Here is a 22257-nt window from a genome sequence, read left to right as displayed (position 1 = left end):
ACATCCATTGAAAGTTGTAGCAGTAGACTTTACGATTCTTGAACCAGCCACGGATGGGCGAGAAAATGTTCTAGTAGTGACGGACGTGTTCACAAAGTTCAGTCAAGCATTTCCCACCCATGATCAGAAGGCGGAGACCACTGCCAAGATCCTCCTCAGAGAATGGTTCCTGAAGTATGGAGTGCCACAATGCTTGCACTCTGATCAGGGCCCGAATTTTGAAAGTGCTGTGATTGCGGAGCTCTGCAAGTTGTATGGAGTCAAGAAAATGCGCACGACACCACATCACCCCCAGGGCAATCCTCAATGTGAGAGGTTCAATAGAACCCTTCATGACCTCTTGAAGTCCCTCCCACCCGAAAGGAAGCGCAGATGGCCTGAACACTTACCAGAGCTCGTCTACGCATATAATGTGATGCCACACTCATCCACAGGGTACTCACCGTACTATCTGTTGTTTGGGATCCAGCCGCATCTGCCAATTGATGCTCTGTTGGGCCAGGAGCCTGTAACCGATGACAAATCTGACTGGTTAAAAGTACACCAGGAACGCCTCCGAGATGCTCATGTTCGAGCAAAGGAATATGCGGAAAGGAAGGCTGTGGAAAGAGCAGCGCGGCATGAGGAGAAGGTATTTTGCCCTGCTGTAGAGATTGGACAACATGTGTACCTGCGACACCGACCACTAGGAAGAAACAAGATTCAGGACGCATGGTCTTCAACAATGTACAAGGTGTTAGAGGTTCAAGGGACGACCTACACCGTGGAGCCTGTCGAAGGAGGTACAGTGAAGAGGGTGCACAGATCCAACCTCAGACCCTGCAATAATCCAGCCCCAGTGCCCATGCCAAGGCGTCGGAAAAAGTCTGTGGAAGAGGTACCTACCCCAGATTCTGAGTCAGAGATGACCTCATTGGAGGCTGAGTGTGTTCTAGTGGAGGAAGTTCTGTGTCCCAAGGAGAAACTGACAGTAGCACCAGCATCTGAGCGTCAAAGACAGCCAGTTCCTGGACGCAGAGACTGTTTCAAGGATCAAACAGAGGAATCTGATAAGAGGCGTTATGGCACGAAACCAGAGTGCAACGATGACCCTGATGATACCCTGGGAGTGATGCCAGTATCTCTGGAACCAGAAACAGAAAGTGTCCACTTACCTGCTGAGAATCCAGCGATGAGACCGGTGCCTGCACCTAGAAAGGAAAGAAAAGAGTGTGTTAAGCCAGAAGTGCCTTGTCCTGCTGTGCGTAGAACACAAAGGACAACTGCAGGAGTGCATAGTAACCCGAACCGATTGCCCAAGTCGACGTGTAATGCAGTGTCTTTTAGTCCTGATGTGCTCTCCCAGGTGCTAGCTGGAATGGTCCTCTATACCACAGGAAAGTTTCAAGGGGGGCAAGATGATTAGGGTTGGTAGTCACCGGGGACGTCGACTATCAGCAGGCGAGAGTGTAACCAGGTCAAAAGTTACCTAACTAATCACTGTACTGATTAATCAACGCTCTGGGTTAAGGGAATTACACAATAGTATGTTTCAGGGTTTATCTTACTCATTGATGTAACAATACGCTAGCCCTTTAAGAAACGTGACTGTGTGACGTTCTGGAAGTGTCGCGAGAGTCGCCTCTGAACAACGCATTTTCACAACGTGGTTGAAATGCTGCTCATGCGGTGGGGAGTCGAAGCCATTAAAGCCTGTGTTACTATCAAAATAACGAGAAATATGCACATATAGGGACTTCAAAGTCTTTCTCAGTATTTTGTTAATGGCTGTGTATTGTGCTGAGTGACCGTAGCTTCTGTTGAGATTGCATACCTATGTGAAGAAATCCGATCGACAATAGATCTCGAAGCGTAAGTGATTAACCATCACCAATGCCAGTTTATCATTAGGATTATTTTGTTGTGCATGATGTGATTTGAACATTAAGTGATTGATGGTCATTTTGGTTTGATTAAAGAGGGGAGAGGAGTGCTCTGTAGGCCTTCTGTGTGTTTTTGGGCCGAGTGTGAAGCAACAGAGTGAGTGTTATTAACTAATCAATTCTAAAAGAAATGTTTAATACTCATAACTCATAAAAAGTGTTTTATTGTAACCAGTAGATTGTTACAGTTGTTCTGGTGTCATGTGTTCCAAATGTTAAGAAAGAGTGTTGTATTGTGTCTATTATTGTCTACAGGGAAATAGAGTTCATCATTTGCTGTGAAAGTGTGTTCATGCTATAGAGGGTGGTGATGAACAGTAAGTTTAAATCATTCAATTTTTTTAAGTGTACAAGTGTTAATTCATTGTGATTGAGATTGAGTGAATATTAGCCGGTGTAATGTTTGCAAATGTATCAATGTTACTGTGAAATGTGACTTCTAATTTTATTTTTATGCATGTTTCATGTAACAAAAGCAGCATTATTTGATCTTCTGTGTTGACAAATCTGGTAATAATCTGTGTATTTGTTTTCCAGAATAAGAGAACACTATCGTTGTCTATGTTAGTTCAATTTCTGTAATTGACTTGTTAATGAAGTGACTGAGAACAGAAAGACAAGAGAGACTCAGTTTGATGTAAAAGAAAACATCTTTATTGATTTCAACCACTGTAACAAGCTTTCCTGTTTAAAATCCTAAAGATTTGCATAGTTAACGCTGCGCTGTTCCAAGTGCAGTCTGGAATAAACGAACCCCTTAAATAATTTAAATTCCTGTGTTCAGTGTTGTCACTAACACTCTCACACCGGGCCACAGAGAATTTTGGTACCAGGAGTGGGGTTCCAATGCTAGTTTAGGTAGGATAGCACTAAAACATAGACAACGGTAGTGGGGGAAACGGGTCGTGTGCTGGGGCCAGGGAGGTCGATGACTTGAAGTGTGACGTGCCTGGAACGATCATAAACGAACTCCTTAAATAATTTTAATTCCTGTGTTCAGTGTTGTCACTAACACTCTCACACTGGGCCACATTAACTTAATAAAATCTCTGAATATCATTTACTTGATAGTTTGAGTTGAACATACCGTAATAATTGACTAATTAATTTTGTCTGAAATTTACAGTTATATCTAAGTTTGAAGTTTTTCACTAAAATAATTTAGTATTTGACTAACCAATTATTTATTTAAAATACACTTAGCTAATATATTTGTGAAATTTCCATCACAATATTTGAGAATGGATAATTAAACTAATCTGTTTCAAGAACCACAAATATTACTTAAATAAAATCAATATTATTAATATTTAACACGCATAAGAAATTGATTAAGTTTACTCAATTAAAACAATGCACCCCTCCCCCACCCTCTGACGTGACGACAACTCAACGGTTGAGTGAGCGTGGGCTGTTTGAACTCTCCAGTCTCCAGAACAGTTCTCCTCTTCTCAGCGTTGCTGAATTGGTGCATTTCCTCTGTGAAATTCAGGTGTGTGTATGTTTTATTTTATCTGTATAATCATTAATGTGCTTTAAATCATTTTATTTAATGCGAAAGAACATACAGAGACGCAATGTTACTCACCTTAAACGAGTTAAACGAGTGTTGACTCGTGCCTGTCTTTTCGCATGATTGTAACGCCTTGCATAAAAAACACACGACTATATTCCTAAAGATAATGAATATAACTAATTTGGATGATAAAATGTCCTCAGACCTGTGCACTGTTTGTTTATTGGCAGGTTATGGAGTCAGTCGCGTCACAGTATATTTCGGCTGTGAGTGAAACGCAGGACGGCGGTGTAAAGTTAGAGGTTCACCCGCAGAGGCGAGTCCGTCTCCGGCACGGCAACCAGCGCTGATCCGGTGGATACTGGATAACAGACCGGTTGATTACACTTGAATTACTTGAATGTTTAGGCCTAAATGTTTAATTATTTACCTCGAAAATGTTTGTTACATGAGTTTAAATGTAGGCAATATTGTATACGTGTTAAAATAGTATAAAATATGCTGTATTGCTGTAGGCTACTCATCGACAATAAAGGCCAATGTCATGTAGTTATACCGGTGGTTGTATGGAATATTTTTTACAAAGGTTTAGAGGAAATAAAAAAAGTTAATATTACTAGCATATAAACACAGTTAATATTACTCATAAATATTTGTTTTTAAATGTTCCCCCCCAATTATTTCTACTCAAGTTTATTTTGTTAATGTACCAAATGCAGTTACTCAGATCTATTTAATTTGTTTTACTTACTGTATTAACTGAGTAAATGTATGTAATTGATTTCACTGCTTAAAAATGTAATCAATATTCTAAGTGTAAAAATGTTTCACCAAAAAATTGAGTAAATCATATTAAGTTTTTAGAGTGCATCACCACCAGAGTTCATGTCACATATACAAAAACATATTCCAGCCAATTTTCAAAATTTTAATCACTGTTCTAGAAACATATTTGACTCAACTTTGTTCATTTGCAATAATATGTTATGATTTTGTCACAGGTCGGGGTGGGCCAAACCAGACTGCACCCACCCCTAAACCACTATCACCCAGAGGAGCGTATCAAAGGAGGAGGCAGGAGGCAGGAGTAAAAGGAATAACAACTTTATTTTGTATTAAAAAGCAATTAAGAAGTCCTAGTCTAAAATTCCTTGTCCTCTCCTTCCCAGGGACCCAGAGCAGCACCGCGGGTATGAACCGGCGAGACTCCCAGTGGGAGAGCGTTGGACAGGTGAATATCACAGGTGAGTAGAGAGAACAGAGATCACTTCCTTCACAGACTGGCGTCAGACTCACAGTGGGAGAGCGTTGGACAGGTGAATATCACAGGTGAGTAGAGAGAACAGAGATCACTTTCTTCACAGACTGGCGTCAGACTCACAGTGGGAGAGCGTCGGACAGGTGGGTATCACAGGTGAGTAGAGAGAACGGAGATCACTTCCTTCACAGACTGGCGTCAGACTCACAATGGGAGAGCGTTGGACAAGTGAGTATCACAGGTGAGTAGAGAGATCAAGGCTCGGCTGCAGCAGACTCCAAGTCGCAAGCGGAACGGGGCTTCACTAGGACAGACAGAATCAACTTCAACAGCAGTGCACAGTTCTCACGTGTATTGCAGGGGACAGATAACTTCACACCAGGCAGGTAGGCTTAGGGCTGCAGCAGACTCACAGTCGCAGGCTGAACGGGGCTTCTCTAGGACAGACAGAATCAACTTCAACAGCAGTGTACAGTTCTCACATGTGTTGCAGGGGACAGATAACTTCACACCATGCAGGTAGGCTTAGGGCTGCAGCAGACTCACAGTCGCAGGCTGAACGGGGCTTCTCTAGGACAGACAGAATCAACTTCAACAGCAGTGTACAGTTCTCACGTGTATTGCAGGGGACAGATAACTTCACACCAGGCAGGTAGGCTTAGGGCTGCAGCAGACTCACAGTCGCAGGCTGAACGGGGCTTCTCTAGGACAGACAGAATCAACTTCAACAGCAGTGTACAGTTCTCACGTGTGTTGCAGGGGACAGATAACTTCACACCATGCAGATAGGCTTAAGGCTGCAGCAGACTCACAGTCGCAGGCTGAACGGGGCTTCTCTAGGACAGACAGAATCAACTTCAACAGCAGTGTACAGTTCTCACGTGTGTTGCAGGGGACAGATAACTTCACACCATGCAGGTAGGCTTAGGGCTGCAGCAGACTCACAGTCGCAGGCTGAACGGGGCTTCCAGTCGCAGGCTGAACGGGGCTTCTCTAGGACAGACAGAATCAACTTCAACAGCAGTGTACAGTTCTCACGTGTGTTGCAGGGGACAGATAACTTCACACCATGCAGATAGGCTTAAGGCTGCAGCAGACTCACAGTCGCAGGCTGAACGGGGCTTCTCTAGGACAGACAGAATCAACTTCAACAGCAGTGTACAGTTCTCACGTGTGTTGCAGGGGACAGATAACTTCACACCATGCAGGTAGGCTTAGGGCTGCAGCAGACTCACAGTCGCAGGCTGAACGGGGCTTCCAGTCGCAGGCTGAACGGAGCTTCTCTAGGACAGACAGAATCAACTTCAACAGCAGTGTACAGTTCTCACGTGTGTTGCAGGGGACAGATAACTTCACACCATGCAGATAGGCTTAAGGCTGCAGCAGACTCACAGTCGCAGGCTGAACGGGGCTTCTCTAGGACAGACAGAATCAACTTCAACAGCAGTGTACAGTTCTCAACAGCAATTACACAGTTCTCACATGGGGTGAACGTTATCTCACAGAGGTTCTTCTTTCTGAATACCACACGTAGATGTAAGCAATCTCACTCAGCTCTCATGGTAAATAGTAGATCCCCAGGGCACATGGGCAGTTGCGGGGCAATAACAGGTATTCTTCCACACACACACACTGCAATCCAACTCCACAGATCCTGGTCTACCGGACTGATGATCGCCAGGGGCGGACAGAACACTCGAGAGATTGGTCTTCACGGTCACAGTCGGACTTCACTTCATCTCTCTCTTCCCCAGCTCAGTCAGCGAATTTCATTCCTCTTGACCGCTCCCGAGTCCTCTCAAATAACACTCCTTTTCCTTCAAGACGACCCCTCAACTGCAGTTCCATAAACAAATCCCCACAGGAGAGAAGCCACCAACAATCAGGGGGAAGAACAATCCAGATCAACGGGGCAGAAGAACAGCGCAACACCACACAGCACAACCCAGCCTTCTCTTCCTTGTGTGTTTTTATCCTGTCAAGAAGCGGGAGTGGTCTCAATCAAACACTCAGCGTGAAGTCCTTACACCTGTCACCAATCTGCCGTTTAGTTGTCATGACGACAAACACTCATACAGGTCCGGGGATGGTGTTACGCTGAAAACGTCCCAACGGGAACAATTCTCCAGAGGGGAATTGTTCCGGGGCTGTTTGTCACCCCGTGACAATTTGTTCACAAACAACAGGCCCAGACAATTAATGTAAATACACAGTCTTACAGTGTCATTGCTTTTCAACTGCTCTTTCAAATCCTGTAGGAAAATGAACCGTCCTCATAAAGGTCAGTGATATTCTGACAGTAATCCTCGAACTGTCTTCTGCACTGTACAATTAAAAAAATTGCCAACTGCATATAAGTGAATCAGATGTTGGTCATCAAAACATGAAATCTGTATGAAACACATAAACAAATGACACAAAATGTGTATAAATTCTATATGACTTTAATTTGACTAGCATATGAATCAATATAAGTACTTTAAATGATTTATATATGAATATCAGTTATTTTCTACTAATACCATACACATTTGCATACTTTTGTCATGTAAAACTCATCTTTTGACTTTTTACAGTATTCATAACGCAAAAATCCCCTACAAGTTGTATGTGTGCTATTTAGTATGAAATGGGCCATAATCGGTCTGATTTTGTATAGGACATGTATTGGCCTTACATGAAACACAGAAGGTAATTCTGGCCGATTTAAGTAAGGAAGATATATGGTTGCTGTATATGAAGCATGCAGGTTTTTTTCATATGGGAATGAAGATCTTAATAATGAAATCTGAGAGCTTTCTGACCAACCATAGACAGCTACGCAACTACCACTTTAACGCTTTAAAAGTTTATAGAGATTGTAAAACTAATCTATTTGAATTGAGCAGTTTAGTCCCAAATTTTCTGAAGAGACATGATCGCTTTATATGTAGGGCTGAAGGATTTTCCCTTGCATTTAGTAATTTTGAGTGGTTCAATAGCACGGTATGCGGTATTATCGCTATTTATTTTGATTTATTTGTTGCTATATAAATAAGTGTTACGATGTGGTCAGCAGGCACAAAAACAAGCACATTTTCAGTAACCAATGTAGCCGAAACTAAACAGCGTCTCTGCGCATTGAAAGGCTGTCACTCAGCGCGCTGTCACATTGTTACGGCAACGGACTGTCTTTGAGTGAGTCATTAAACTGTTCATTCAACGAACACGTTCAAAAACGCTGATTCATTAAAAGATAGATGTAAAGAAACAAGGTGTTAATTATTTTTTACTTTGAGCTCCACTTTTCAAGGCTCAGCTGACCAGCAGTGCGTCTCATGGGTAACGCTGAAGCTTCACTTAATAGAGACCAATGGCATTGATTCAATGCATGACTCGCTGATTTTTGTTTGCCGCGGCTTCCTCGCGCTGTGGATGCTGACCAGCGCTGACACTGTCGCCATTCATGGTAAATACCCTTAAACGTTAACAAGGATGACAAGACAAATATTTCGCTTTCCTTGGACACGGCAACCTTTTCACGATATACTGTATGACTTGACCTCAAAAACAGACGCAGGTCATCGCACGCGCTCAGTCGATCTCTCTCATTCACTGTCTGTTTAGGCTTAAGTGCAAATCAGCGAAGCCTCTATACAAATCACCATGATAAAAACAGTCTTGTTATCATTATTAACTTATTTAACATTCAATACACATGCACGAAGTTCAAAACAAGAAGGGTATAGCCTTTTGAAAAAAGAAAACACGCGAATATCGCGGTTGCTGCTGTTACTTGCATTCCTCTGCGGTTGGCTTGTCAGTAGCGCGGTACTGCAATATTGCACATCCTATTTATTTGATGAACAAATTGAATTTAGTCTTTTCTTCACACTTAAACAATGATTAGCGAACATAAACAGAAGCTCAACCGAACATACTTGACACGTGAGAGCAAACCTCTCTCAAACGGGCTGCGCAAAACATGAGAATGAACCTCGTTTGTTCTCGCATGTCAAGCGAACATGCTTGAGCTTCTGTTTACTGTAACTGATGTGTGAATTTATGAATGTTTATATGTGAATAAAAGCCTAAATTCAACCTGTTCATCATAAAGGAAGCGATCATGTCTTCACAAAATTTAGACTAAACCATTAAATTCATATGGATTAGTTTTACAATCACTTTAACTTTTTAAAGCGTTAAAGTGGTAGTTGCTTAGCAGAAAGCTCTCAGATTTCATTATTAAGATCTTCATTTGTGTTCCTAAGATGAACGAAAGTCTTGCAGGTTTGGAACGACATGAGGGTGAATAATTAATGCCAGCATTTTCATTTTTGGGTGAATTAACCCTTTAACATGTTCAAGCTAAAATTGTAGCAAAATGATCATTTAAATGCTATTTTTTTCTTAATTGCATTTACACTGACAGTTAAGACACTTACGATTGCATTTTTATAAATACCCGCAATGAACGTAGCAAAATTCAATGTGGATTTTAAAAAAAGCCGATCACATCCCCGCCCCGCCCTGTCAATCATTGCATCAAGTGCCTTAACTTTGAGTGTAAATGCTAGGAAAAATAACTTAAATTATCATTTTGCTACAATATTTGCTTGAACATGTTAAACATCTAATTTCTGTAATAAATTTTAATTGTACTTTTAAAAACGTATAAACGTTCAAATGTATGTTCAAATTATATGTTAAAGCTAGTGTAGTAATGCAAATTATTGTATTTTTGATTTTGAATTTCTTTTTTTGCTCCAGATGTAGCACATATCGTATGGAAAATGTAAATTCAATTACAGAAATACATTGCCATTTTACTCCTTGCATTGACATTTTGCATGTTACATTTCAAATTGACATTTGGTAGCTGTATGCTACCATACTTTATGAATGTCAGAGTTTTATGTGAATTAACTTTCAATTAAGTGGCAGAAATCTTTACTCCAACTAATCCAACGTCAGTCAGACGTCATATTTTGGTTGAAAATGAAAGTCAGGTTGACGTCTAAACCCAACGTTTGTTTGCCGTCAATCTCCAACGTCAGACAGATGTTGAATTTTGGTTGGAATAAACACCGCAAAAAAATGTGACATGCATGGCAGCACATTAAATCTCTGAAGATCTCAGCAGAGGAGGAGTAAACAACTCCACAAACAGCATTACCAGCTTCACTTATTACTAACCAGATTTACTTTATTTAATTTCCGTTTTAATGAAATCAATAGTTGTATTTTAAAGTCACCATGATGGTGGTTAGCGTTTGCTTTAGTTGGACTCTTGACCCTTACCCTGGTAATCCAGAGTTCTCGCGAGAGCACAAGTTGAATTTGCTCAGCGAGTTACTCTGGTGTCGAGTAATGATGCTCATTAAATATGCCACTCTATCTGAGCTGCACCAATCACATCGGGTTATCTGATATAGGCGGGCCAGAGGCGAGATGACGACAGCACTGTGACGTCTAAGGCGGCGTTCACTCTGCGCCTAAAAACGCATAGAAAACGCTAGGCGCGCCACGTTCTCCTTTTTCCAAAGCGCTCGGGTGGTTGCGCTCCGGAGGCGTCTGTCGTTGCTAAGCTTGGTTCTTGTCACGTGACCTGCGGTGCGCTTGCGGCATTCTGAAAAGTTGAGATGTTTTTATCTCGATGCGGCGCGGACGCGCTTGGAAAAAACGAGCGCGTCGCACCGCGACCGCGTCGCTTCCATTATGAGCGCGCATACCGCGCGCCTACATTTGAAATAACGAACTTGCGCGCGCAAAAGATGCGATATGTGAATAGGCCCTAAGTCATTAGTAAACATTGCAAGATGGCTATGGATGAACAACATTTGTTTGAAACGGCTTTTGCCGCTACAATGAAAGATTTAGACTTGCCTTTTTCTCTAAAAGAGGAACAAAAGACGGCGCTCAAATCGTTGTTTTGCAAAATTAGTCGACGCCAGACCATTAATCTTTTAGATTTAGGTCTGGATTTCCAGGCTACTTGACCCTTGACTTTTTAGTAAACATTTTTTATCTGGCTGCTGTAATTGTGTGTTTATAAAGCACATTTGTTGTGGCAAAAGAGCCTAGAGAAAAATTTGATCAGGTGATGTTGGCTGTTTATTGATGATGAAATCATCATCATGTAATTGCTTGAATCCCTGATCTTATTCAGTGTATAATGTTTTGATTATATAGGACTTGTGTTTTTAATATTGTTTTATAACAGAAGCCATTTAATTTTACATTTAATTCTAATTTTAAACAGCCAACATCACCTGATCTAATTTTCTCATGGCTTTTTTTTAGCTACAACAATTGTGCTTTATAAACACACAATTATAGCAGCCAGAGAAATGTTTATATTAAACCCACTAAACATCAGACGTCTATTGGACAGGCAGATCATGTCTATATTGCGTCAGTCAGTCCAAGACCAATTTTTGACCTTTATGCAACGTGCAATCTAGGTCTGCTATTTGGACATCTAACCATGACCCCACCTGGACGTCAATATAATGTTCAATATTTGAACGCCGGAATAGGTCATTTTCTGGATGTTATGTGGACGTCTAAGACAGGTGCAGGAAATTGACATGATCTAGGTTTGCAAAGTTACCTCTAAATGAGGTCTTTTCTACGTCATGTTTGGAAGTCAGATTTTGGTTCCCTGAAGATGCAGACTGTGACACTATGTGGACGTCTAAGACAGGTGAAGGAAATTGACATGAACAATGAATGTAGGGAAATGTTTGATTGACTGAGGCATTAATCATTGACATGCTTAGCTTCGTGAATGCATTTTTTTATGTTAGATATTAACATTGTTTTTCAACGTGATTCATGAGTAGCCTAGGTCTAAAGCAGAAGCAGTTTGCACGTCGTGATGACGTCCGGAATTGGTCCGCATATATATATGAAACAGGAAGTCCCGCCTGCGGTATGGTAGTTCCACAGGAAACACCACAGGAAAAGTGAACGGAATCAACTTCAAGCAAGAGATAAATCTGAAAAATCCTTGTTTTCAAGGTAGGTTCGGTCAACTTAGTGAAGTTTATGTTAAATTATGCATTACTAATTTTAGCTGTTTTAGCGTTATTGTCTTAAACTAGCCTACCTAAAGCTGTTGTGGGGTAGGGAGTGCATCTCCACCAGCTAGCGTTAGCTAAACATTGGCCATAGTTAGCCTACTTTTGAAAACAACTTTAGCACTGCACCGAAGCTTAACAAGTAGCAGCTAACATCATTCATCATAAACCCCCCTGACTGACATGACTGTGTGTATGCAGAATATTATTTGTGTATGTGTTTGTGGCCACAGAACATACTTTCTCCTATTGATTATTGGATTATTTTCTTTATTGATCATATTTGATTTCTAAATGTAAATTCTTTTCCTTTAGACTCTTCTCTAATGCCGTAATGGCATCTTTTAATATGAAGGGGAGGGGGCAAAAAGGCAAGAGGCCTTTCGGAAACACAAAAATATACAGAGCACTACAAGGTAAGGCCAGATAAAAAAGAATGAGGGACTTGATGTATGACTGCAGAGTGCCTTTGTATGATAGTAATTATGTGTGTTTTTGTATTTGTGCAGATGGAGTTATGAAGTTTGACCAAACTGCTACGGAGGACTCCATTAGAACTTTCACCTCAGAACACCTTAAACACGCACCACAAAGAAGTGGAGGTGGAGGGTTCACTCCACATAGTCACTGATCATGTGCTCAACACAGAGAATATATATATAAAAGACCATATATAAAATATATATATATGAAGAGTTCAGATGCAAAAGCCTCTAAGTGCCATCTGAAATTTTCTTCTAGAATGATCATTTTTATCAAGCTCGTATATTTAAGTTCAGTAATTTTACTTAAATGGCAATGAAAATGACCTATTAATTGTCATTTAAGTGAAATTACTGAACTTAAATATACGAGCTTGATAAAAATGATCATTCTAGAAGAAAATTTCAGATGGCACTTAGTAGAGGCTTTTGCATCTGAACTCTTCATATATATACACACATACACACACACACAGCAGTCAGTTACTCAGTCACTCAACTTTTGCACCTTGTTTTGCACAGATTCAGTTTAGCACTTGTGTGATAGTTGTGTTTAACTGAAATTGTACAGATCATACAGTGATTTACAAAAAATAAAAAATAAAAATGAGTGGGGATTGAACTGATTTCTTAAACCTCTGTGCATTACTGTATGCCTATCCCTTTCCAAAGGGTGGAGGGCCTGTTTTCTGTACCAGTTAATTTTCCTGTAGTTTTATTTGGCTCAGAGGCAGGTTTGAACTGGAAATGGATGGATTAGGCTAGATTGGAATGTATTTCCAGTTATGTGGTGGTAAGGAAAGCAATCAAATGAAGCTACAGAAAAATGAACTGGAACAGTTGAAATTAGACAGATGTTATGAACAGTGCAGTATAAAAGCACTGTCTGCACCTCCAGAGGTCCTCTGGACGTTAATACAGGACGTTTGTTTGACGACTAAATAACACGTCACAGTCTGCACCTTTAAGGTATCAAAATGGGACGTCCACAATGACCACATTTGGAGTACAATTAGCCCTTACACAGAGATCCGATGGACGTTAATACAGGACGTTTGTTGGACGACTAAATAAGACGTCATTTGGTGTCACAGTCTGCACCTTTAAGGTACCAAACTTGGAAGTCCTCAATGACCACATTTGGAGTATATTTAGCCCAATATAGAGGTCCTCTGGTCGTTAGTACAGGACGATCATTAGACGACAAAAAAAGACGTCGTCTGGCGTTACAGTCTGCACCCATAGGGGACCAAAATGAGACGTCCACAACGACCATATCAAGTCCTGTGGAAGTCGATACAGGAGGTTCGGTAGACGGCGGAAAAATACGTTGATTGGCGTCACAGTCTGCACCCTCCTGATACCGACATAGGACGGACAAGCACACCGTTTAAACTATGTCATCTGGAGGTAACTTTGCGCAGGGGGAAGAGTCAAGGGTCAAGAGCACAACTAAAGCAAACGCTAACCACCATCATGGTGACTTTAAAATGCAAAATATGATTTCATTAAACCAGAAATTAAATAAAGTAAATCTGGTTAGTTTTAAGTGAAGCTGGTAGTAAGTGTACGGCCATGCATTTCACCTTTTTGTTTGGTTTATTTCAACTAAAATTCAACGACTGCCCAACGTTGGAGCTTGACGTCAAACAAACATTGGATTTAGACGTCAACCCGACTTTCATTTTCAACCAAAATCCAATGTCTGACCGACGTTGTAGTAGTCTATATCCTGTGCCTGCTGGATTATCAAGATTGACATCACTCTGTCATTATGGCAAACAAACTCATTGTCATTATGACTAAAAATTCAACCTCACCAGGAAAAAAGCCAGTAAGAATTCCAGCTCTCACAGACCTGCTAGTTTTTCTTTAAGAAGCCCTCCTGTTCTCCACTCATTACCTGTATTAACTGCACCGGTTTGAACTTGTTACCTGTATAAAAGACACCTGTCCACACACTCAATCAAACAGACTCCAACCTCTCCACAATGGCCAAGACCAGAGAGCTGTGTAAGGACATCAGGGATAAAATTGTAGACCTGCACAAGGCTGGGATGGGCTACAGGACAATAGGCAAGCAGCTTGGTGAGAAGGCAACAACTGTTGGCGCAATTATTAGAAAATGGAAGAAGTTCAAAATGACGGTCAATCTCCCTCGGTCTGGGGCACCATGCAAGATCTCACCTCGTGGGGCATCAATGATCATGAGGAAGGTGAGGGATCAGCCCAGAACTACACGGCAGGACCTGGTCAATGACCTGAAGAGAGCTGGGACCATAGTCTCAAAAATAACCATTAGTAACACACTACACAGTCATGGATTAAATCCTGCAGGGCACGCAAGGTCGCCCTGCTCAAGCCAGCGCATGTCCAGGCCCGTCTGAAGTTTGCCAATGACCATCTGGAAGATCCAGAGGAGGAATGGGAGAAGGTCATGTGGTCTGATGAGACAAAAATAGAGCTTTTTGGTCTTAACTCCACTCGCCGTGTTTGGAGGAAGAAGAAGGATGAGTACAACCCCAAGAACACCATCCCAACCGTGAAGCATGGAGGTGGAAACATCATTCTTTGGGGATGCTTTTCTGCAAAGGGGACAGGTTGACAGGTGCAGTGTGCCATACCATACATCTTGTAGGTTGATACACAACAAAGGTTGAAATGCAACAAAGCAAGAGTGATTTTTTTTTTCAAAGGTCGTCCACAAGAGACTCTGCCTCCAACCTCAGATGCAGTGAAGTTTCATATCATGCGTTCATACTATCAACCGACAATCTGGAACCAAGCTCACCTGCCACATCCTGATCTTCCTCCAATGGATGAAATGGGAGTATAAGAATGTACAAATATGAAAGACTGGTAGAGTATTCCAATGTACCTGTACTTGTACTGGTTGTAATCTTTCTATTCTATTCTTCTATTATTCAGAAAGAGTCGCATGGAATGTATAGACGTATGCAACTGCAGGAAACTTGACAACACTTGCCAGAACATTGAAGAGGACTGCGAATAAGCTGTCACTGTAACTTCTACTGGGATATAGTTCAATGAATATCACCATGACCCATGGATCTTCCTGCTTTTGGATCTTATTTGATTGACAACTTATCATTAATGACCACCTTTTTCTCTATACTTGTGTGATTTTCAAGTTGATTATTGACACTTGATCTAAATCAGGACAGGATGTTAAATTCCCCATGTGTGAAAACCTGTGAACATTTAATTAAAGTTTGTAACTTTCTGTATTTGTTTGTACATTTGACATCAAAACAAAATACAAAGCAAGTAAATGTAGCCTGATAATATCAACAATAATAATAGTAATAATAATAATAATAATATTCATAGTTAAAAACAAGTATTTTTGCAATATCTAAGCTGTTTCTTCACATTACTTCTCAAATCTGAATATGGCATTAAATTGCCCATGTAGGAAAACTTACAAAAGCACATTTATTTCATGTTTGTACCTTGTTTAGTCAAAAAGATATACTGAAAAATAGATTTCAGCCTGGCGGTGGCGGCCATTTTGAATTTCTCAATTTTGAGGCATTTTGGGACATTTTTGAGCTTCATATACAGCAGATTTGGATTCAGCACCCCTTAATATCCTTAGAAATGTTGTACAATATAAATAATCACAAAATGCCTTCGGGGTTCTGTTAATGTACTGTGTATATATATACATTTATATTACACATTTATTTATTTTTATTAAATTGCATTTTTAATTAAATTTTTTTTTTTTCATTTATTATCATTTTTGTTCTTCTCTTTCATTTATTTAATTATTTGTTTTGCCATTATTATTATTATTATTATTATTATTATTCTCTCTCTCTTGTAGCATGCTGTCCAACACTGTGTTTGGATCATTTATTGGTCTTGGTTTGGTTGATCATGTGATCTATGTAACCATGTGACTTCATAAATTAAGATGGCTCCTGCACTTAACTTAACATTGTAAGCTTGGCATTGAGGTTACATGTGACCGAAACGTTTGCCACTTTTTTCAGTAAAAGCATTGATTTGATCTCTTGTCTTTGGTAGAGTGTGTGGACTCTCTTGAAGTGCCTCTCTAATTGACATCCATCCAAAGAAATGGCCTCTGGTCTCCTTCCCTGCGCACCACAATGTTGCATTTCTTTTTTCTTTTGCTAACATTGGAAGCTTGACTTAAAGCAGCTTTGTTACTGCACCATTTTCCTTCCATTTTGCATTTCTATGGCAACACTGGCGTCACCATGATTTTGCCTAGTAAGACATGCTCCTGATTCAAGATATTTTGTTGATCTTAGAACAACATTCCTGTCCAAAAATGTAGTCCTAACCCTATCCCCATCCCCATCCCTACCCCTAAACCTAACCATACCCCTTACTAATCCCTAAAATCAGAGGTACATGATAGGTGAATAAAAATAAAGCAGAAGCATCAAAATGTAAACTTGGATTTGTGGCCAGGCAACTCCCCAAATCTTAATCCCATAGAGAAACTGTAGTGAGTCCTCAAAAGGTAACTGGACAAGCAGAAGTCCACAAATTGTGATCAGCTCCAAGCATTACAGTAACAAGGCAAGAATGGATCGGCATCAGTCAGGATTTGGCCCAGAGCGAATTACCAAGGTTATAAAGAAGGGTCAACATTGTAAATATTGATTCTTTGCATATATTTGTTTGTATAAATGTTTTTGCCAATAAAAGCTTTTAAAACTTATGAAATGCTTATCACTATTTTCCAGTATACAATAGAAATATGTTTAAAAAATAATCTACAAATTCTGAAGCAGCAAACTTTGAGAAACACAAAACGTATGTCACTGCCAATACATTTGACCCAAGCTGTATATAAAAGTCAAAGTGCAGTTAAAACAAGGCTGCATTCATCCCGAAAACATGCATGACAAATAGAAAGATTCATACACATTTCACAAGTTTGCACTTACATGTAATCAGATATAGTAATAATAGATAATTATTAATAATTGAGAGTGAGGAGTTGGGGTGGAGGAGGGATGCTGAGAAAACTGTTGTAGAACAGAGGTAAGTCGGCTCTGTGTATGTGCCTCTTCTCGCGTTGATTGCGTAGATTATCTGAACGTGCTCCTCCTGAACTTTGTTAATAAACCATCATTTATTTTGTGAATCTCTTCCCATGATGGCTTTTTTAGTGTTTCTCTCTGGATGTAAAAGGATGATGTAGCACTTTGGGGCAAATATGGCCACCAGTAGTCCAAAACTAGAAGCTAAAATGGCAAATATTTCCACAGCTACTGCATATTTCCCTGGAGAGCTAACATATGCTGGAACAAATGCAACCCACACAGCACAGAAGATCAACATGCTGAAAGTGATAAACTTTGCTTCATTAAAATTATCTGGAAGATTTCTCGCCAGGAAGGCTATCAGAAAGCTTACTGCTGCCAACAGTCCAATGTATGCCAACAATGTAGAAAAACCAGCCACGGAGCCAATAGCACACTCATATACTATTTTAGAACGGATATACTGGTTGTTTTTATGGGGTGTTGGAGAGGCAGTTGATAGCCAGACTGCACATATCACAACCTGGATGGCAGTTAGGACCAGAACTGTGCATCTTTGTTGAGCTACTCCAAACCATTTTAATGTGCCTTGGCCCTCTGGTCGAGAGGAATTAAACACAGCTATTACTACCATAGTCTTGACTAGGATGCTGGAGATGCACAGGACAAAGCTTATGCCAAACACAGCATGTCTTAACAGACATGTCCATAACTGTGGCTGACCAATGAACAGTAGCGCACACAGAAAACACAGTTTGAGTGACAACAGCAGCAGGAAGCTGAGCTCTGAATTGTTGGCGCGTACTATGGGAGTGTTACGGTGATTATCAAAGATGACCATCACAAGAGTACAGAAACAGGTGCCAATTAGGGAAGCAGTGGTTAGAGAGATGCCCAGAGGTTCCTCATAAGACAGAAACTCTACTTCTTTGGGGACACACTGATCCTTATCTGTATTGGACCAGAACTCATCTGGACACACTGTACACTCATTTGCATCTGTGATTTAAGAAAAAGACAGAAGGTGAGGGATTTTAGAGTAACTTACTATCAAATTATATAAACAAATTGCCAAATATAATCATCTCACCTGTTGTATTAGAAATCTCTCCATCTCCGCATGGAAGGCAGTCAAAACAGCAGACAGGAAAGCCCTTCCTCATGGCTCGTCTGGTTCCTGGGGGGCAGCTCTCACTGCACACAGACCTTGGGGTCTGAAAGAGACATCATCTGTTGTTAGTCATGTGTTTGTCTGTCATCTCTTTTACATAATGACAAGCTTGGCCTTTCCATTACTTCATTCTTATTTGTCTTTTCAAAGCTTTTGCTATTTTTAGGTTATATACTGTATCTGCAAAAGGGGTGACATTAACATGCAATGTTAGTTACCTTTTTTGGCTCAAAGTTCCAATATAATGCATCTTCATCCAGTTTGAGCACCATCCCTGTTGCTGCCCCTTCATTTACCACACCAACAGCTTTAACCCTTATTGACCCATCAAAGCTTGGCTGCCAGTTCAGGACATCATAGATGGCCAGAGCATCTCCATTCTTATCAAATGACACATGATCCCCAAAGCCTGTGGTGTAATTCACTTTCTGGAGGTAGTGAACCAGCTGCACAGTTTGTAGACAGAACTTTTATTTATTAATGTAGCACATATATTTAGCTTTTCCACATTAGCTCTTGTATATTCCTGGAGAAAATCTGCACTATACCTGTACGTCTTACCTGCCAGGGTTTCAGGTTTGTTTTGTCAGCACATCTGTTCCCACTGAATGGTCCTCTACCCTCCTCACACTGCATCAGGTCATGAAACGCATGTGCCAGGGCATAAACTGCCTTATACACATTATAAGTGGCCCTCAGCTCTGAAACATCTGTGTATGGTGTGTATGTTGTTCTCAGATCCTCCTGTCCTGTACAAATCTTTTTCACTTGCTCTTCATCTCTCTCTTTACTATCAGTTTCATAACTGCACCCAAACATTTTCTCCCAGAAGATCCTCAACATATTATTTTTTGGATCATTGCTGGGATGGAGACGTAGCAGAAATTCATGAAGTCCCTGGATCTCTCCACGCCTGATGGCGATCCCCAGAGTGCCTCTTAGAAAGGGTAGTAAACGTGGAGTGTGGTGTACAAGAGAGGTGGCCCAAGCTTCACTCGCAATCCATTGTCTGCCTGTTATGTTCTGCAACACCACATCATCCATCAAAGGTATCAAAAAGGATGGAGTGGAAAAAACTACCACCACTCTAGCTGTAGAGGCCTGAATCACTGTTGTTATATGCTGAATATCTCTGAGGTTGTTATCATGCGGAAGGATTTCAGAAAAAGCAATACAGCCACCAAACAGCTGTATTTCCTGTTGGAAGAACTGAGCAGCATATATGCCATAGTCATCATCACTGTAGACGAGACCAACCCAGGTCCATCCAAAATATTTTAAAATCTGAACCATAGCCCGCACCTGGAAAGCATCACTGGGAATAGTTCTGAAGAAAGAGGGGTACTTTTTCCTGTCACTCAAACAGGAGCAGGTGGCATAGTGACTAACCTAATTAGAGAGAAAGACAGAAGAAGAGAAGACAGAAAAATAGTGAAATTAACAAAAAATCAGTACTTACGAACCTTTTTTTTTTGTCATACATAAACAGACAAGAAACACTTAAAAAAAAAAAAAATCTTACTATAGGTACTTGAAACAGCCCAAGAATACTGGAAATTGCAATGGAAGCAGTTGAACTTGAATCCCCCACGATTCCAATCACTGGTGGTGGGCCAGTGCAGTTTAGATTTGAGAAGGACTCCTCTGTCCCACTAGCCAGGGATATGGCAGCCCGAAACGCCATTCCTAGCATCACACAGTTGTCATAAACATGGTAACCAAGAGTGATGTTAGGCAGCAGATTTGGATTCTTATTGATCTCATCTATTGCAAAAGCCATGGTCTGTGCCTGCTGGAAGCTTTCCATATCAAATCTATGAAAAGCAAGAGAATGTTGATATTTAACCATTCTGGAAGGGTATACAATTATCAAATTCACAATGGCAATTAACACTGAATTCAAGATGTTTTGTAAAAATAAATAAATAAATAATTAAATAAATAAATATTGAGATATATTTTTCTAGTTTTAATAAATTGTTCTCTTTTTTTCCAGCCTTGTATTGCTGTCCTTATCCACTCTAGACTCACTGCTCACAGTAAGGTGGTTCTGGCTCTGTTCTGAAGCTCAGCTCTGGGAACACTGTGAGGAAGTCAACCTCAAACAGGCCTCCAAATATAACATCTCCATCCTTGAACATTCCATTCAACTTGAAGTGTCCTTGAAGCTGACAGGTGCCTGATCTGATTATTGAAGCTGACAAAATAAAGTTAAAGGACAGATACAGGCAGATGTAGAGAGTGAAACTCATCTCTATTTCTGAGCCATTCAACCACTCTGCTCACTAATTTGTGATGAAGCTTGCGTGGGTGTTGCTTTAAAAGAGCAGGCGATGTTAAGTGGGTATCTCTGGAAATCAGGATATTGCCCTCCTATCACTGTTTTTTTTTTTTTTTTTTTTTTTTTTATCTATATTAAGTAATTTCAACTTTGGAACTTTTTTTTTATGATAGAACCAGTTCTTTAACAGGGGTGGGGCAGGGGGAAATAAAACAGTGCTGATGGAATAATGAATACCTTATGCATTCACAGTGATTTGCTGCTCAGGAAGGTTGTGAATGATTATTTAGAGATACTGAGGTGACAAAAAAGTGTTTTATATCTTAGGAATATAATATCAATTATATTATATCTACTTGTCCATGTTTCCTTGACCGTGTTTTTCCTTATAATGTCCTCTAGATGTCAGTCTTGCATTTGACTTTTGCTGAGCAAAAAAAGTAAAAAAGAAAAAGAAAAAAGACTGCCTCAACATAATCATTCAGTGACAAATGCTAATACTAAGGTATAAAGAATTTATCATACTGGTTGATTTGCATATGCATTTTTAAGGTTTCTACTATGTATTAACTAGTAAAGAACAAAATCTTTAGTCATCTAACATGTTTTAACAATAATTTTAAATATTATTAAACACGTTTGTGGAATACGATTCTGATTGATCCAGAACAGATTGTTTCTGAACAATCACTTCTCTATCAGAGAACCAATCTTTTTTTTATGTTTAATTTTTTTTATAACAGGTGTTACTCATGATCTGTCCCATTTAGAAAACAAATGACAAATTATTCTAGTAGTGACTATGATATAATTACCAATTCCCTTCTTTGTTCTCATGGTATAGCTGTAAATAACACCTGGCTCTAACCACAGTGACAGTGACTAAAGTTAACTTTACACAACTTTTGGCTAAAAATAATAATAATAATAACAAAATGTTGTTAATGAGAGAGTGGAAAAAAAATATATTTAAACCATGCCTTTACCAATACACTGTGCTCTGGCTTCTGTGGCATGTGTATGATGTGGAAAAGTTTGTCTCAACAAATGAAACTTTTTTCTTTTCTTTTTTATCATGGATTATTCAAAACGTCATCATTCAAAATAAATTTATTTTATTCCTTGTTAGATTGATGATGCTGATATGGTTTATTTATAATTGTGTAAGCACACACACGGCTGGTTAAATACAATAAGCAGAACTTTTCACTTGTTAGAACATATGTGTATTGTTCTTTATAACAGTATACATTTGTAGAAATAAGTAATTTAGTCCTAGTCTTACCAAGGAGGACATGTGAGTCTTGAAATGATGCTGAACACTGGTTGGAAACAATGACAGTCTAAAATATAGCTGCAAGCGACAATAATCGGGGTTCATGTCACGATCGGTTCAAAAACAAAACTGAGGAAATTGCAGAAAAATAGGAATTTAATAAAGGAAAAGGCAAAAATACAAGAACAAAACAAAACTCCCACGCGGGGGAAAACACTAGAATATATTAACAAACTTAAACACTG

At 40.0% G+C, this 22257-nt stretch overlaps 1 protein-coding gene and 1 long non-coding RNA gene across 2 annotated transcripts; one reads left to right on the top strand and one right to left on the bottom strand.

Moving 5' to 3' along the window:
- The first annotated feature begins 11075 nt into the window (after positions 1 to 11075).
- Positions 11076 to 12443, top strand: LOC311290476. The gene is made up of 3 exons (XR_014627387.1): positions 11076 to 11698; positions 12073 to 12173; positions 12267 to 12443. It is a non-coding gene; the product is annotated as an uncharacterized lncRNA (long non-coding RNA).
- A 4926-nt stretch (positions 12444 to 17369) lies between these two features.
- LOC311290470 (extracellular calcium-sensing receptor-like) lies at positions 17370 to 20707 on the bottom strand (the record flags this gene model as incomplete). The annotated part of the gene is made up of 6 exons (XM_084408959.1): positions 17370 to 18283; positions 18375 to 18498; positions 18674 to 18901; positions 19017 to 19844; positions 19978 to 20269; positions 20487 to 20707. The coding sequence occupies 6 exons, from the start codon at positions 20705 to 20707 to the stop codon at positions 17370 to 17372; spliced, it is 2607 nt and encodes an 868-aa protein (XP_084265085.1).
- Positions 20708 to 22257: the final 1550 nt, after the last annotated feature.

The sequence above is a fragment of the Rutilus rutilus genome (assembly GCF_951802725.1).
Source record: "Rutilus rutilus genome assembly, chromosome: 5".
Lineage (NCBI taxonomy): Eukaryota > Metazoa > Chordata > Actinopteri > Cypriniformes > Leuciscidae > Rutilus > Rutilus rutilus.
Note: the sequence above shows the minus strand (reverse complement) of the source record. Positions and strands in the feature narration are given on the sequence as shown.